Source organism: Balaenoptera physalus, assembly GCF_965194825.1.
Source record: "Balaenoptera physalus genome assembly, chromosome: 4".
NCBI lineage: Eukaryota > Metazoa > Chordata > Mammalia > Artiodactyla > Balaenopteridae > Balaenoptera > Balaenoptera physalus.
In genome coordinates this window covers 80253582-80272516 of record NC_138891.1, presented here as the reverse complement: position 1 = coordinate 80272516, position 18935 = coordinate 80253582, and the positions used below count along the sequence as shown (strand labels likewise).

Below are 18935 nucleotides of genomic sequence, written 5' to 3'. Positions count from 1 at the left end.
GAAGCACTCTCTCATCTTTGTATTTACTCCCCATCCAACTCATATTCAAAAAAAAAGGGTTTAGTAATCTACTAGGATGAAAAACAACAGCAATTTTCTAGAATAACTGATTTAAATTTTGTCTTAATTCTAACACTCTTATGCTAAAGCCAGTGTTAATTTAGGTCTGTATACACAAAATGTAATTTCATAGCAGAAATAACCTGTAAAGAGTCAGAATATCTATGGAAGGATACTTAAGAAATTGGAATGCTGACTGTCTCCAGGAAAGAGGACTGGTAGTTACAGAGCAGGAGGAGGAGGAAGACATCACTGAATACTTTTAAATTTTGAATCATCTGAATAAATTCCATTTTTAAAAGCAAAATATGTAAATAAGACAAACATGGAATTGTCTATCATACAGCATCCAATTTATATTATTGTGATTGTTACTATACATTACATAAATATGATATACATATATACATATAATTTATTATTATTATTGAAACCCTACCAACTCAAAGCTTCCCTCTTCCCTTCAGAGTTCAAATAATGTGTAAAGTGCGAAAGCTCTGAAATTCCAGTAAGACAGCAAATGCACCTACAATACCGTCAGTCTGATGCCAGGCATAACTCCAGCACTCCAATTCTCTAGGTGCTGCCTTTACGAATTCAAAAGTCTAGGATTAGCAACTCGACTCAACTCAATAACTTCCACACAGATCATGAAGAAAGTGGTTAATCAATTAAAAAGAATTAACTGATTTTACAGAATAAGGGGAAGTAGAGGGAGTCACATTTTTTTTAATTTTTCTTTTTTTTAAAAAGTTATTTATTTATTTATTTATTTGTGGCTGTGTTGGGTCTTCGTTTCTGTGCGAGGGCTTTCTCTAGTTGTGGCAAGCGGGGGCCGCTCTTCATCGCGGTGCGCGGGCCTCTCACTATCGCAGCCTCTCTTGTTGCGGAGCACAGGCTCCAGACGCGCAGGCTCAGTAACTGTGGCTCACGGGCCCAGCTGCTCCGCGGCATGTGGGATCTTCCCAGACCAGGGCTCGAACCCGTGTCCCCTGCATTGGCAGGCAGACTCTCAACCACTGCGCCACCAGGGAAGCCCCGGGAGTCACATTTTTAAAAGATAGGTTAGCCTTCCTTAGAAAGAAATCTGAAACATCTTCTCACTTATATTAGTCAATTAAGCCCCTAAAAATTTCTTAGACCTCCAAAAGACAAAAAAAGTACTTTGTCATGATTGTCCTTTTTCTTCAGGTCAACAATTAAGATACCCACCTTTTTGATTCTCATTATAGAGGCCGTAAGTGTATTTGGTAAAGTGACTCTCTAACAGCTAATCATAATTCATAAGAAAGCTTAAATGATTCCATGCAGTGCCTTCTAAGCATTCCACAAAGGTATGGGCATGTCAAAATCCAAACAGCAACTCCATATATACCACAGAAGAAAAAATAAGACAACAAATCTTAAATCAGATAAAATGCTGTTGCTGAGTAATATACATAGATGGGCAATGGAAGAAAGAGTTGTAAACGATACTCTGCGCTAGCATACTGAAGACTTTAGTACCTTCATCCGTATCACTGAAAGCCAACTGGAATTGGTCAACCAGACAGAGATGACCCGGTTCTCTTCCTCATCACTTCAGGTAACCAAGAAATTAGAGACTGTTTAATGCAGTGAGAAGTTGAGAACCCCAGCTACCCAGAAGAGACCTTCCTGCCTCCTGTCCTTTTGAGAGAGTGAAGTTAGTATAATTTAACCTTCTCTAGACCAAAATTTTGAACAATTATCAGAGTGATTTCCCCTGGGGTTGTGTGAGGCTACACTAAGTAATCCCAATATGCTTGTTTTCCTGAACTGTCTATACTTTTTAGAAGGTGTAATGCTTAATATCAGCGTAATTCACTTCCTTCTAATTTGCAGTTTAAAAAAAAAAAAAAAAGACAAGTGAATGACTTAAAACTATGTGTTAAAGAATAAAAAGAGAACTCTAAATAAAAGCCAAAAAATAACCTATGAGGAAAGAGCATGCACCATTTGTGTGAGGATTTTAGCTGCTCAGGAGCCTTTTTTGTTCACTTCCTGATTGTCAAATACCAACGAATTCCAAAAAGGTGATGTTCCAAATAACCCAACTGCACATTGATGCATAGCTGTTATTCTTTAACAACAAGTACAACAACAACCTGAAGGCTCACAGTTCCAGACATAACAAGTGTCCGATAGATACTTGACTAATTAGTTGTGTACATATAATAAAATTTCATGAAGTTTGCTGTCAAATATTAAAAAAAAGAGTAGAACACTTAAAATACTTCACAACCTATAGGAAGAGATGGAGAGAAATAATCCTTAATAATGGCTAATTTGGAGAATCACATTCTAATATTACCTGGAAATATAAATACACCAGATTTACTTACGATCAATCAGTACTTTTCAATAAAAACCAGTGCTCCAACTGAACATTAAACAAAAAAATACCATATACTACTTATTTTTCTTTTTGTGCTGACATAAGCCCTAACATTTTCATTTTCAATGTTTGTCTTAACAAGTTTTCCCTGAAATCTTAAAAGAATTGAGAATTTTTTCCAATATAACTATAAGTAATTAAATACTATATTTGCTAACAGGCATGCCTGAAACTAATTTCAAAAGCAGACTAATCATGAGTCTTACACAGTCACTGCTAAGTTATCAATGAAAGACTATCCTAAAAGAAAAGGCACTTTAGCTTATCTCTGGAATCCAAGTGTTAAGGCAACAGCAATCCATTCTCTATAAAATATACAATAAAGAGCAAGAGCTCTAGAATCAGAATGCCTGTATTTGAATTCTAGCAGAGCAAACTTCTAGTCAGGTAATCTTGGACAAGTTGCTTCCCTTCTCTAAATGTCATTTACCTATCTATAAGGTGGATATAATAGTATTAGCTACTTTGTAGAGTTGTAATGATTAAAATGAGCTGTTGCATGTAAAGAATTTGGCAGATTGCTTATTAGCATTTAATAAACATTCAACAGACATATCACAAGTCAATCACGTTATTATTCACAACCCCTTTCTATTAAAGCAACCTACTTATTTTTGGCTTCCTAAGCCAAGGAATTCAACATGATACAATTAATGATAATGAAAAAATGTAGTATTAATGTTACTGCTTTGCACCAATGTTACCAATATTTTTGCCTGCCTACCTACCATCTCTTTGGCGTTAGGGCATGCTTATTCAATCCTAGGACTGTACGTTCATTTAAATTATACCACCATCTAAAATACAAGTTTCTATGGGAGTTTGCTAGTGGCCTAGTGGTTAGGATTCCAGGCTTTCACTGCCGTGGCCCGGGTTCAATCCCTGGTCCGGGAACTAAGATCCCACAAGCTGCGTGGTGCAGCCAAAAAAATGTTTAAAATTTTAAAAATAAATAAAATACAAGTTTCTAGGAAAATAGTGCCTCGTTTGTCAGGAATGTTTACTTTTCATTATTAAATTGATTTGAAAGGACAATCAAGAAATTAACAACTCCAAACTATATTAATAAAGGAACACGTTAAAGGTTCATATTCATGCCATTGTTGGCCATGGTATCCTGGAGACAAAAGGAAAACCTGGTTTGGCAAAATTAGTTTCGAAATAACCAAAACATCACTGCCTCAATATGATCACACTAAAATGCTTCTAAGAAAACTATTCAATACAAAAATATAAGATTCAACCATTTACAGAATTTCAACTTGCACACACTTTGAAAGTACACCTTTCTCCCCAAAACATAAGCAAAAGTGAGAAAGGAGATCATAAACTAAGAATCCAAATCTACAAAGTTGTGTCTCTGCATCTTGTTTCAGACCAAGTATATTACAGACATGAGCATAAACTGAAATAATTTACTTAATGTCCATCACATGCTGAATATTAACTCATTATTTTAAAAAACTAGAATAAAAACTCAATAATAAATAGAATAGAATAAATATCCCTTTATTTTATCAATTTAATGGTAGGAAACTTGGGAAAACAAATTGTTCTCCTTTAACTCTGTCAGTTTTTCCTTGCTGTTTTATTCACACAGGTCTTCATATAAATATACATTTCTACACCGCACTCAACCAAGGTCAAAGACAATTTATATAACCAAGGATGATTTGTACAACCCAAGATAGAAGCAAAGATTGCAACCTCTACTTTAAAACCAGTGAACCATGAAAATGCTTCTATCCTTGCAATCATGCAGGTTCCCTCTCCATACTATCCCCTCCAACCCCTCCCCCCAAAAAATAGGCTAGAAAATGATGCTAAACATTCCAATAAATTCATTTACTCATGCTGATTATGTTCTTAGTAGAACAATATCTGGGAAATCAGGTTGGTTCTGTTAGTACCAGCATATAATCCCATCACACCCACGCACTCTGCCCCTCCATTCTCCACCCCTGGAGCATCACAAGAGACACCACAATCCCACAGCCTGCCCAATCCCACCCCTGTCCCACAATCCCATGAGAGTTATTAAATGTATGGAACTGCGGCACATGCACGTTTCACAGCCTTCTCTACACATAATGCACACACAAAAACAGAGCTCCCTTGGTCTCAGAATCTGCTGCTGACACTTAAGAAACTCTGGCTTCCCCAGCCTTGCTGTTTCTCCGAAACAGTATCTCACACCAGCAACCTAAGTCCAAAACAAGGGGCAGACAGCACAGGGTACAAGTATATACTGATTTTCAGCTGAACTATGCAAGTGAAAAGAGAAGATGTCGCCTCATTTTCTAAATGCAATTCCCAAACAGTCATAAATTGATTTGTGAACCTCTGGGTTCCCTTGAAGTTTTTTCTTAGTACCTGTGCCTTAAAGTCATTTCACAATTAGCATTCTAGAGGTGCATGTAACAAGAGAGCATGCAATTTTTATGTGAAGGTCTAGTTTTTTAAACAACTCTGGAAAGGTCTGGTTGGGAAAGGAATGAAAACAATGAAAATAAAAGTCTGGTTTTCAGTTTCACACATGAGCTCTCTTCCACAATGAATAATCTAGAAATTGGTTAAATTCTAATAACCTGATTTTTTTATGTCTCAGAGAGATTAAATTCCCTCGGGAATAGAGAAACTCTAAGTTGCCACCTGCTCTTTGGTTTTAGTTGCCATACAACTAAATACTGCACAGTAATATGCAACTACTATTAATTATTCACTTCATTAAAAAAAAAATTGATCTAAAAAAGTTTTGTATGAGGAAATAACTTCTCCTTGACTTAGCTAGACAACTAGCTAAATTTTCATTAATAGTTTATCAAAAAGATTTATTACTAATATTTTAACCAAAAATCACCATAGACAGTCCCTTACTTTCTCTATTTTGAGTAAAATATCATGTGATTCTACAGAAGAACTTCATAACTATTTACATTTATTTAATAACACTTGAATATGGATGAGGACAAAAAAAATGGGTTCACCATAGTGAGTAAAAAAAAAAAAAAAATTCAGGGACTTCCCTGGTGGCACAGTGGTCAAGAATCCGCTTGCCAATGCAGGGGACACGGATTCGAGTCCTGGTCTGGGAAGATCCCCCATGCTGCGGAGCAACTAAGCCCGTGAGCCACAACTACTGAGCCTGTGCTCTAGAGCCCACGAGCCACAACTACTGAGCCCACACACCAGAACTACTGAAGCCCGAGCGCCTAGAGCCCAAGCTCTGCAACAAGAGAAGCCTCCACGATGAGAAGCCCGTGCACCGCAACTAGAGAAAGCCCACGCGCAGCAACGAAAACCCAATGCAGCCAAAAAGAAAATTCAAATATACTGTTTTAAACTTAGCTCAACAAAAAAAGGCAAAAAATACTTGTCATAAAATCAACTTTTAATTTCTGCTGGAGTCTGCATATTACCATTATTTTAAACGCAAGGTTTACTTAAAAATAACCATTATTTTTGAAAAACTAGTTTCAAGCATGTACCGAAGATTAAATTAAAGGCTGTATAAAATACCTAAAATTTTTATGTCACAGTTTAGCCCAAAAAATATTTTCATTGTTTTCAAATAAATTACCATCGGGTTATTATAACTAGGTTTCAAGTGTGAGGTTTTTTAATCTACATAAAAAATTATTTTCTTTTTTAGGACTTTAAATGGAATGCATATAAATAAAAACCTTCAGTTTACTACTCCTGAAAATAAATCTGACAGTTTTGGGTTCAGAAAAATTAGAAACAATTCAAGACTGTAAAGTTAAATATCACTGCCAGTAACCAACTGCTGCCTCTGAATTTCAAGAAAACCTATTGTATATTAAATTTTTTAAAAGTGAACTCAACTACCCTCTCATCTCAGCACTTTCTCAACTTTCCCATTACAATCAACAATATAACTTGGTGGTCAAATCTTCCAGACCAGTAACATCAGAATTTATTTTTAACTCCTGACTCCTTCCCAAATATTTCCCTTCAATCCAATCCAAAGCCCTGCCAGTTCTTCATTCACGCTGTCTCGCAAATGTGTTTTCATCTCATTTTCACACTTTATATTCTTTCATTCTTCATGACATACCCTACTACTTCCTAAAATGGCTCTGATGTCTTGTTTCTAACCCATCAACTCAGCTGCCCAAATCGTCTTCAAATATTTCGTTCAGCAACCTACACTAAATACCAATCTCTCTTGAATCTCAACCAAACTTACAGGCCCCCTTTGCCCTCCATCAGTTAACACGTTTCTCAAATTCCATCTCTTCTTATTTTCCTATTTAGGCCCCTTTCATTCAGATTTACTAACCTGCTTTATAAATACAAAAATACAAAAATCACTACCTCTGTGCGTCTGTCCATTCCTTCCATCTAGAATCCTCTATGCTTCTCTGTCAATTCAAGTTACTGCCTCCTTTAACATCTGTCTTAAAACACACCTCTACAGAAGTCTTCTCTGTCCGGCCCTCTACCTCATCCCTTCATTTCTTGTCCCTCTGAACGAAGCATTCTGTTTGCATTTATAATCTTGCAGCCATCATGATATTGTTTTCACATTTTGACCTATAACCTGTCTCAACAACTGACAAGCTTTTCAGGCCAAGGACTATAATTTCTTACATATCTCTCATTTGAAAAGGGGTCCCTTAGAACACTAGCACTCCAACAAACGCTTAATTACTCCCCTTTCTTCCAAAATGTCCTTAAAGTCAGGGTTGTCAAAAACACATAATTAGCACTGATCTACAACTTTTAAAATGTTAGGTTGACCTATATGGTAACAGAAAAGTCAACATTTTAACCTGCACACTTTGCAAGAGTTACTCCATCCTCAGGCAACATCCACACAGGATTCAAAGAGAATCCTGGAAACTAAATGAAAAGTCCCCAAATTTAATATTATAAGCTATCCTATTTTGCTCTCTGAAATAGATCTAATATATTAATTACCTAAAATTGATTTCGAGTGGTTTTTAAACCAAGATGAAAAACATCCTAACACTCCAGTACCACAAGAGGCTCTTAAGTAGCTATCATAAGATTTGCTTCATCATAGCAGAAAATTACCCCAGAACTTTAAAATATTCCTCTCAAATGACCCCATAAAGTGCTTAGAAAGCTTGACCATTCCCTGAAAGATGCATCATCAGCTTCCCTCTTCACATACCCTGCATTCTGAACTAGCTAGTCACCAAAAAAAAAAAAAAAAACTTAACTCTCAAAAATAATCTCCCATTCAGTTATTACCTTAGACTACCCTGTTTCAGGCAAGTTCCAAAAGCCAAAATGAACTGAAATCCTGAGTTCAAATAAGAGTGATCATTTTATGTTGTTTAAGGACATAATCTATTTCATGTAACAGCATATACTTCTTAAAAATCTCAGTTCAATTCTCTCCTTCTAGGCAGCAAAACAGTTTTTCTTTACCCTCATCATGCCCCTTTCTGGAGGAATAAGGAAACAATATAGATATTTTTGTCAAATTCTTTAAGTATGTTTAAATAAACTGTCATTAAATACCATATAAACATATCCACATATAGAGAACATTAGAACATTGGACACATAGTATAGACTTGAACACTCAACATATACTTTTCTGCACAAATCAGGGAAGACGGTACAGTCTAGCAACAACCTTGAACACAGCCCAAATATCCCTATTATATGCAGGACCACAGCCTTCTGCAAAACCTATGATGGAAAGGTCTAAATCCATATTCTTCTAACTCCATAGTCTTATCTAAATTCAACAGGAAACCAATGCAAGAGTATTTTAGTCTTAAGAAGGAACCCCTGAACTCTAGATCATTTAGCAAGTACTGAGTGCAATGGCACCCTAAAACTGAACTTTAATGATGAGTCAGTGACAATTAACATTCAACTTAGCATTTGGCAACATGACAATACAAACCCCAATCAAAACTTGGATGTACTTCCAAATTACCTTTTGATTAAACGTTAATTCTATAGTGGTAGATTAGTAATGTCAAAATGGGAAGGTTAAGAGATAACATATTATACCACTTATCCAATTTAGAACAATGCATGTTGAGATACTACTGCTACTGCATATCAATCAGCCCCACCGGTCCCTTCTAAAGGGAAGAATCAAAGCTTGCCTCCAAACCAGAATGTGGTTACGGAGCAAGTTCATCTCTGGATTATGAACACATACTTTGTATAGTCACATAGGCAAGAAAGAAATGTTAGGAGACAGTGACATTTAGCTCCTCTATTAAGTATACAAAACTATGATAACCCCTGAGACCTGTGCTAACTAAACTATCCCTCATTCCAAAAGACACACTCTGCAAAAGCACATAATGGTTTATGAGTCTTGTCCTTCGCTTTATTCAAAAGGATGAGCAAGTAAACACTTCCATCGCTATTCTAAGATGGAAAAACTCAACCGCTTGATAAAGCTATCAACTGCAAGAAAACTATATGAAAAGAACTAAGTTTCAGATCGAATCATCCAAATAAAAATCATATTCCCTCAATTCAAGGTTAATAAGACCGGGGGAGGGGATATGGGAGGAGAAAAGAGGGAGCTGCCTCATCCTTGACTGAAGACAGGTTTTTGCCCTTTTCCATTACCTCCGACTGTTATATCAGAAGGTCTCATATTTTAAGATCCTGATATTTTAAAGTCTCTTATTTAAAGGATGAGGTGGAAAAGGGATGTAAAATAAAATCAATACTCACTGCTAACTTTCATGCTGCCAAACGCTGAAGGCTGCTGCACTGGCTTGCAGCTCTCCGCAAAGGAGGTGGTTCTGGGCCGCCCTGACATGATCACTCTCTTTCCGAATCACCTTCTTTTCCTTCCTTCCTCCTTTTCTTCCTTTTGTTTTATGTTGGGGTGTTAGGTTAATGATAAATGCAGCATTAAGTTCTCCCACAAGAAAAAGACTTCGTCCTCTTGGCTTTTCACTCCTTTTGTACAGCTATAAAAAAAAGCGAGCGATGTATTTCTCCTTGAAGACAGATCAGTACGGATATTTAACATATAGATTGATCGGGAGCTGGGAAAAAAATACAATTCTTTCCCCTCCCTTTCCTTGGAGGGGAGAAATGGTTGGGAGGGCCTAAAAAATATATATCACGTGAAACGGGGGCAGATACTTGATTGAAAATAAGTACTCTGAATATTATATTTTCCTCGGGGATTTTTTTTCCGAGTCAATGAAGAAGGGAAGCGGCGGAAGGATCACGAGTCTCACGCTTGAAAAGAAAGGGGGATGGGAAGGAGGGAGGGAGAGGGAGGGGGTGGCTCGGAGATGCGTCGGGAAACGCTGCGGCTCCGACAGCGGCGGGATCCGGCAGCCTGACGGCACGGGCCCGGCGAACTGGAAGGCGGCGGAGTCGCGAGTCAGTCAGAGGCGGGCGGTGGCGGCGACTCCTCTCCTCATTGCGCCAGGAGCAGCTGCAGGCGGCGGCTGGATCCAGCGGCCATGGCGGCGGCGGTGGCGGAGGCAGCTCCCTTCAGACCCCAGGCAGCGGCTCCTCGACTGCTCCCCATACGCCGGGGACATGGGAACCCAGCAACCGCTTCCGTCCCTCGGGGCCCCCTCCCCCGTCCAAGGCACCAGCGCGGCCGCCCTCCCGCCCCTCGCTTCTGCACGGTCCCGCTCAGGAAGTGTCCGCGCTTTGCCCCCAGCCCGGGCCCTGTCAGTGGCTGCGGGGCCGGCTCCTCCTCGCTTCCTTCCTTCCTTTGTCACTCGGCCCGGGCGGCGGCGGCGGCGGCGGCGGCGGCGGCGGCGGCGGCAGCGGCAGCACAAGCCTGCATTCGCCCGGGTCGGGGGCAGCTCTGTGTGAGGAGTGCCGTCTGCGCAGCCGCCTAGCTTTTCTCCACTCCCCCTCCCCCCTCCTACTCGTCCTCCGCCTCCTTCCTCCCCCACCCAGCCTTACACCGCCCAGCGCCCCCGCGTCCGCGTAACAGGCGTCTGGGAATCGCCGGCCGAGCCGAGTGTCCTCCCCCTTCGGCAGGGGAGCCGAAGCCCGAGCGGAACCAATCACGGATGTCGTTTGTTTGCGGATCCTCCCGGAAAAAGCCGATCGACCTGAGGAGCCAATTAGAAAGTGTCGCTGGAAATTCACGCCCAAGGACGGAAAATGCCGAAGGTAGCCGACCGAGAAGAAGGTGGGTTCGCCTTGTCTTGTGGCTGGCTGGAGGAGAAATTCGACAATGGCAACAGTGACCAATCAGAGTCGCCGGCCCTCAGGAAAAAGCTTGAAGAGTTAAGGACGGTGAAGCCCGGAGTCGCTGGTGAAACCGCACGGCTGGGCGCCGGGGCCGCTTTGTAATTGGCCGAAACTCCGCTGGGAGTGCACCTCCCTCGGTGATTGGTGAAGGAATGGGGCTTCCGAGGACAGTCTGGCCAGTCAGGACGTCTCCTCCCTCGACGAGGTGGGGAGAAGTTGAGAGCGAAGGGAGGGCATCTATAAAGCGCCTTCTCATTGGCCTGAAGCTCTGGAGCCGGAGTCGGGGCAAAAGGGAAAAGGAGGGAGGTCGAAACCGGTAGCGGCAGCCAATCGGCCCTCGCTGCCGTCCAATCGCAAGACCTAGCTGCAGTGTGATTGGCCTTCGGCCTCCGGTGGCGGTCCCAGGAGCGGGGAGAAGCGCGACTGGGGTCGTGGCGGATGGTTAGACGGGCTCGCCTGCGGCTACTTGCAGCTTGTGTGGAAACCGCAGATAGGGAGCGGGAGCCTTTCGCGAGCCGGTGTGAAACTGCTGCGGTCGGCGGCGCTGGGCTCGGAGCGCTCGAGCGAACGGAGGGTTGAGGGGTCTCCCCACCCACTGGAGGCTCTCGGCGGGGCGGGGCTAATTCTGCGCGCCCGAGGCGCCCCTCCGCCCAGGAGAGCGCGTCCTGAGCGCCGGCGTCTTCCCCGGAAGGGCCAGACGGATCCAGGGCGCCTCCCCGGCTGGGTGCGAGTTCTTGGGCGCTAAACTGAGAACAAAGCTTCCAGAGAGGCAGCGCCCCTCGGCGGCCGCGCCCCGCCCAGTCGCGGAGGCCATTGATAAGAGTGAGGGCGACTGCGCCTCGTGCGCCCGGCCAAGCCCGGCCTTCCAGAAACGCCCCTGAGAAATGAGCTCATGCTGGCTGCGCGCGCTCCTCGGGCGCGACTGCCCAGCGCAGAACGGGCCCCAAAAGCAGGTGAGGGGAAGTGCCGTCAGGTCGGATATCCCGAAGACTGAGGAAACGGGGAGTCAGAATAGTCCTTTGTAGTTTTTGGTTCTTTGGAACTAGGGTGACCTATAAAAGTACTATATAAGTTGGTTTCGCACGTAGGCCAGTAGTCAGATTCCCGTGGTTTGCCTAAGGACAGTGAGGTATGGCTACAGAAAAAGTAGAAAGGACAGTTGCCATCAATCCCGTGGTGTCTGTAATTTCCACTTGCAGAGTCATCCCTTTCTGTTAAGATACTATCTCTGGGAGCACATATAAAAATACACATACTTGGTCAGGTTAACTAGCTGTTGCTTTGGAAAACTGATGAGGAAGTTGGGACAGAACAAAGTAAGCTTTGATGGGAGAACGGAAAGGTCTAGATAGTGTTTGCAAACTCAGATGTCTACAGGGGCCAGAAAAGCAAAGCAAATGAGTGAAACTGGCCTGGTGTAAAACAATAGGGAATGATAAGCAACGTGGCAAATTGGAGTGTCCGTGCTGTAACTGAAAGGAGCAGCTGTTCGGCTCTAGCAGATTGTTGCCCTGAAGAATGTGGATCCAGTGTTCTGAGGTATTCTGTTTTTTTCCCCCAAGAGAAACCGTAAAGCAGGATTTTTGCATGAAACCCCTCGATTTTTACACCAATATTTCCAAACCCTACAGGCCGAATTAAAAACATCCCGGGGTAGATGTGGCCAACATGCAATCAATTTGTAATCTCAAACCTGGACATAGGTTTTTTAATATAGCCCAGGAGTGGTAGCAGCTCTTGTTCTTTGCAATGAAGACAGGTTTTTTATATACCCCAGGAGTGGTAGCAGCTCTTGTTCTTTGCAGTGAAGAGAGAACGTGAGGCTTCTGGATGTCATGGAGAAGGGTAAAGAATGTTAAAAGCAAACTCAGTGCATGGCAATTTTGTCAAATGATTGTTGCCTCTCCCTGCAAACTATTATGAAAGACCTTTGCCACTAGTCCCTAAAACACTGAGGCAAAGCTCGAAATCCTGCCTTCCTCTTTACTCCCCATCCCTACTCCCAGTTATACCAGCAGGAAAGTGAATAACAAATGTTTAGGTTATACAAATTGGAAACATGGCTATTCTTTTGTATATAATAAAGTACAAAAATAGTCTACCTTAAGGTTATGATTAGTAGCTTTACTGTTGCTGCCTTCAAATATTTTGAACTGATGCTGTTTAAAATAAAAAAATCTGACCAAGAGGGGGGAAATTTTATAGGAAAAAAAAAAAAAAGTAGTTCAATCTAGAATTAGGACATAAGGAGGGAGAAGTTTAGGAAAAAATAGAGAACCACTGAAATTAACATTCCATGATTGTTTCTCTGACCTTTCAAATTCTTCCTCTACCTTCCCACCTGCTGTCAACCGTTTATCAGTTTTTAATAATTTTAATAGTTAATGTTTCCTGAGTGTTTATAATGTGCCAGACACTGTTCTTAAGTGCTTCACACATGCTATCTCAAATTATAATCGTATGATGTAAGTACTGTTATCACCTCCACTTAAAAGATGAGGAAACTGAAGGTCAGAAAGGTGTACTGACTTATCTAAAGTCCACAGAGCTAAAGTAAGCAGAACCAGGATTCAGATCTCTTGTACTTCTCTCTCAAACATAGTCCCCACCTCTCCTGGTCTTGCTTTATCTTAAATTCTAAGCCTTATGTCTTCAACTGTGTGTGCCTGGTTGTGAATACATCCCCTAGTTTGGTTTCTAATGGTTTGGTTTCCTTTAGGGCTCATCAGGTGGTGCCTTGCAAATATCAGTGATTCTGAGCCACAGTAACCAACCAGAGGACTAGAAAAAGATGAATAAAGGAAAGCTGGGTGATACAGAACAGGTAAGTAGTGTAGTAGAGGGGGGAAAAAAAAGAGGTTGGTGAGCCTGTCCACAAGGTAAGAGTTATAAATTAAAGTGCACAATGAACTGGCTTCTATAGTAATTACATGTATTTGTATAGCACTTTGCACTTAGGAAGTACTATTACGTTAATGAAGTTTATGAAGTACTGTTATGGAACTATTATTGTGTTTACAAATGAGGAAACTACACACTAGAGTAAGTGACTTGCTCAGAATCACTTAGCTGCATTTTTAATTGAAACTAGAAGAAAATGTATGCAGGTTTAATAATGAAGATAGCAGATAGAATATGAGATGCTGTTTATTTAGATGAACCCAGGGTCAGTCAGTACAAACAGAAGTTCACAAGCAAACTCTTCCTAGGACCTCATTTAGTTAGCCAACGTATATTAAACACCTAAATGTTGTCGGGTGCTGGCCTTCAAAATTTAATAAGATATGGTCTCTGCTCCAGATACTTGCAGTCAGATACTATAAGATGGAAAAGAGTTGTTTAGTAATGAACCCTAGGAAAACCCTCCAATAACAAGGTCAATGTGAAGATGAAGAGGAAGGAACAAATTTTGCATTTACTGAGTGCCTGTTCAGTCCTTCCCTAAACCTCAAGAGATTGCCAGTATTAACTCTTTTGTTAATAGATTGGGGAGGGGGGATGAGCAATAAGTACATTGATGAAGGCCACACAATTAGAAAATGGCAGAGCTGGAATGGAATCTACAGCCGAGTATATTTGATCCAGCTTCTTTATATTAGATTACTCTGCTCTCCATCAAAAAACAACATTGTTTATCCCATTTATGTAAAACTGCATATGTGTGTGTGCTTGCACACCCACACATAGGAGTCTAGAAATATTCATTTTGATGGCATTTTGGATGATACTTATTGTATTCATGATTTCCAGTATTGTCTTCATTTTCCACCTTTACATAAGAAACAAAATACTTAAAAAGAGAAAACAAAGGTAAGACTGCAGAAGAACCAAAGAAAAAAAGTAGCAGTGTGAAATTGCTCAATTTGATTTATAGGACACTGTGCCAAGTCTTAGGAATACAGGAGTGTGAAGATGAATAAAAGTCATTCAGAGGTGACTGTCTTGCTCCAGTCTTAGGGGGAGCTCTTGTAGAGTGGAGACGTGTAAACAGACACCACCACAATGTCATCTGGGCAGCTATGGAAGAAAAGCGGCCCAGAGATCATTTTCCAAGTTGTATTTAAACTACCGGTCTCCAAAGTTGCGTGTATATACCCAGAGGTTGTATAGGATGATCCTTTGGAGTGCTAGAACTACTAAATCTTATTTTTATCTTAAAACGTAAGAAATTACCTTTCCAATGGTTAATTTACTGGTAGACAGTGGTGCCCTCCTCAGTCCCTATGTCAAAGGAAGGGGTCACATGGTCCACCATACAGTTTTCCTAAAGGAAGGGGATGAATCCACAGCCTAGAAGGGATTGTGAATATACGGTACCCTCCTGCTTTTTAAAATTTTCAGCAACATATGACACTTTACTTGTGCTTAATTAATGGATTTGCAGTCATATTATTTGATTTTTAACTAACTTGACCCTCATAGATTGAAAATGATTCCTGCAAATAAAGTGTAGATAAAAGAACAAACAAAATGGCAAAGCTCACATTCTACTCTTAGTAGGAACTCTTCATCAGTCACATCAATAGGTTAAAAACAGTAATGAGCTAATCAAATTGGACAAGAAGTAGGCCTGAAATTTTTGGAATTCTCAAGAATTTTTGAAATATGAACCATCCACTATTTTTTAGTCAAAGTTTACCCTAAGGTTAAGTATGACAGATATAGCAAATGCCAGTGTGAAGTCTTCACAATTAGCAAAACATTTAAAGACTATGCATCTGGGACAGTTAATAATTTGGAGGGGTGGGGGATTAGCGGTGAGAATAAAAAAGTATTGGGGGGACTTCCCTGGTGGCACAGTGGTTAAGAATCCGCCTGCCAACGCAAGGGACACGGGTTCGAACCGTGGACCAGGAAGATTCCTACAAGCCGCAGAGCAACTAAGCCCATGCGCCACAACTACTGAAGCCCACGCGCCCGTGCTCCGCAACGAGAGGCCACCGCAATGAGAAGCCCGCGCACTGCAACAAGGAGTAGCCCCCGCTCACCACAACTAGAGAAAGCCTGCGTGCAGCAATGAAGACCCAATGCAGCCAAAAATAAATTAATTAATTTTAAAAAAAGTATTGGGTCTTAAATAATATCGTTTTAAAATATTGCTTATTATGCTTGTTATCCTTTTTTATTCCTGTATATGTCTTATATATACATATCATATTAACTCAAGAGTATATGTTTTATAAATATGCAGAATATTTGGGGGTTAGCTCAAGAATATATGTTTTATAAGTATGCAGAAATTTTGGGGGTTGATATTAAAATTTTTTACTAGTACAGTATAAGAACAAAAAAGTTTGTAGACCACTGTTTTTTTTTGTTGGTTTTTTTTTGTTTTTTTTAATAGATCTTTATTGGAGTATAATTGCTTCACAATACCATGTTAGTTTCTGTTGTACAACAAAGTGAATCAGCCATATGCATACACATGTCCCCATGTCCCCTCCCTCTTGAGCCTCCCTCCCATCCTCCCTATCCCACCCCTCTAGGTCATCACAAAGCACTGAGCCGATCTCCCTGTGCTATGCTGCTGCTTCCCACCAGCCAACTATTTCACATTCGATAGTGTATGTATGTCGATGCTACTCTCACTTTGCCCCAGCTTTGCCCTCCCACCACATGTCATCAAGTCCATTCTCTATGTCTACCTCTCTATTCCTGCCCTGCAACTAGGTTCATCAGTACCTTTTTTTTTTTTAGATTCCATATATATGCATTAGCATACGGTATTTCTTTTTCTCTCTCTGACTTACTTCACTCTGTATGACAGACTCTAGGTCCATCCACCTCACTACAAATAACTCAATTTTGTTTCTTTTTATGGCTAAGTAATATTCCATTTTTTATATGTGCCACATCTTCTTTATCCATTCATCTTGTAGACCACTGTTTTAAACAAAGATTAGTTTTTTAGATGATGGAAGAGAAGAACATTCTGGGCAAAAAGAAGTTATGCAATGGCGGAAATATATGTTACAAGGTATTCAGAGAACTGGAGGTAGTTTGAAATTATGTAGCATGTAAGATCTGCGCCTAGAGAAAAGAAAGGGAAACAGACTCAGATAATAAAGGTGTAGTTAAGTAAATTATGTTCTACTAAGTCCATATTATGTAAACAGAAAAAAGAATAAATACAAAGACTAATAGCAACTCAATACTAATTAAAAAATATAGAACTTGATTGTATATTACCATATTTCCAATTCTGCAAAATATGAACATTTGTATCAAGTGTGGAAAGGAAGACAGAAATTAGAATAATTTTGTTAATATATTGGGATATTATAGATGAAAATATTCACTTTAACTTTTTATGTCATATTTTTACAATAAATTAATGTTTGTTGGGTTTTAAAAGAAAATTGGCTCCCCTCTTTTCTTCACTGTGATTCACATATTCCTCAGAATAGCTCTCATTACATGGAATTCTTAACAAAAACTCCAAATTTCTCAGCAAAGCTTTCCAATGCTAACATTTCTACTGATGATAATCCTTTGTAATATAAATTATATACTGTATTAATAAAACTAGCCAACATTTGTTACATGCAAGACATCTGCTAGGCACCTGAATAAAGAAGTACATGAGCCACCTGAGTGGCTCTGTGCCCTCGGTGAACTTATCCTCTGGGGAAACAACCTCATGAAAAGCTAAATAAGTAATTATTTAAGATCATATTTGAATCCATAAACAAGTTGTAAGGCAGAACATAATTTGCTAATATGGTTGTTACTCATGCTCAAATGAATTGGTCATGCTGTCCTATTTAAAATAGGTAAATGGAGGACACTTCAATCTAAAGTGAATCTTAAAGGATAGGTAGTAGGATTTGGAGATGAAGAAAGGAAAGAGGAAATAAACTATTTTCTGCCACTTCATTTCCAACCCATCAGACAAACCCCCTTCTTAGTAAACTTAGGTGGATCCAGCTGTCAGAGCAATTAAGGACAGTGTGAGTCTGTTCATCTGACTGTAGGAAAGCCAGTTTGGCTAGAACAGAAAGCCGATAAAGGAGACTAATGGAAGATAAAGCTTAAAAGGTAGTTTGGGGCCAGATTTGAAAAAGCTTTGAATGTTACACCAAGAAATCTGGGCTTTGTCTTGTAGACAGTGGAGAATTATGGGAGGTAGCAGATGTAAGACATTGTCACTGCAGGAGAGCCTCTGAGGTAACATACACTGTGTGGTTTTTCCCGTTGCTGAAAATGTGCCCAGGGTAACAAGACAACATATTTGATCATGCTTCTTATAACCAATGAGGTGTGCCCAAATGGGAAAATAATGGATGACTACCCAAAAAGAAGAGGGACAGTGTTTGAAACATTGCCACTATGAAGTAGACTCTGGTTATATTAAAAGTTTCATATCAAGCCTTTGATCATATAAATACTCTAACATCTAAAGGAGTATACTGTCTAAAATAAAAAGAAAGCAAACACTCGGTGAATCCTTTTAGTTTTTTATGCTTGTCATATTTTTGCTCCAAAGAGGGTATAATCATGCAGTTAATACATTAGAACTGATTAGATTATTTTGAGCTGTTTCAATTTTATTTCGTTTACTCCATTTCTATTCACAATTTTAAGAAAGGGCTTCTTTAGACACGAGTGTTAATATTTCCACATTGAACTAAATAAGTGAATTCACATGAATTGAAAATGACAAGTACGTATTGATTGAATACTTTGACTCAAGTATACTTCTTTACAACATTCTAGGTGATTCAGCCTTGTTTTATGTGCATTAAATATATTAAAAGTCTGCAAAACTCTCAGTTGGAACAAATACTTTAAGAACTCATTAGCCAGCAGTAAATCAGAAATGGTCATATTTTCTTGTTCACATGGAACTAGGATTCAAATCTGAGAATACAACAAAACTCTTTAGGTCTTTAATCTATGTCTGGTTGATGCTGAATGTGAAAGTTACAAGAAAATTGTCATTTTGTTCCTTGGCTATTAAATAGCTTAACTTGGAGTTGGGGGAAACATTTGTAGAGAAATTAAGTCCCATGGATTATCCAAGAAGGAATTCCAGAATGCAGAGAGGGCCTGTCTTCTTCAGTCAGGCCACAGTTTCATTTGGATTGTGGCCATCAAGAGGCATCATTGCTCTGACTTCATTCCTGTGCCCTGTGGGATGGAATTCTGAAAGGGGATGGGAGAGAATGCACAAAGCCCCAAGGAATGTGTGTTCCTGTATGACATCCAGATCAGAGGGTAGTAGGAAGTACCATATATCAGACCAGAAAGGATTCTT

General features: G+C 40.1%; 2 protein-coding genes across 7 annotated transcripts in view; one reads left to right on the top strand and one right to left on the bottom strand.

Moving 5' to 3' along the window:
• GSK3B (glycogen synthase kinase 3 beta) overlaps positions 1-10243 on the bottom strand; it is a 206145-nt gene extending 195902 nt beyond the window's left edge. For 2 of the 6 annotated variants that reach the window (XM_082460066.1, XM_082460065.1), the window contains exon 1: positions 9179-10243. In XM_082460066.1, the coding sequence (XP_082316192.1) occupies positions 9179-9266 (88 nt within the window). In that variant the 5' untranslated portion in view covers positions 9267-10243. The remainder of the gene's footprint in view (positions 1-9178) is intronic. The other 4 variants (XM_082460063.1, XM_082460064.1, XM_082460067.1 and 1 more) reach the window with 4 other exon arrangements.
• LOC309660390 (uncharacterized protein) lies at positions 9440-17037 on the top strand (the record flags this gene model as incomplete). Its single annotated transcript, XM_082460980.1, has 3 exons — positions 9440-9465; positions 9665-11631; positions 13398-17037. 2 exons carry the CDS (start codon positions 9440-9442, stop codon positions 10410-10412), a joined length of 774 nt encoding a protein of 257 aa, XP_082317106.1. The 3' UTR covers positions 10413-11631; positions 13398-17037.
• Positions 17038-18935: the final 1898 nt, after the last annotated feature.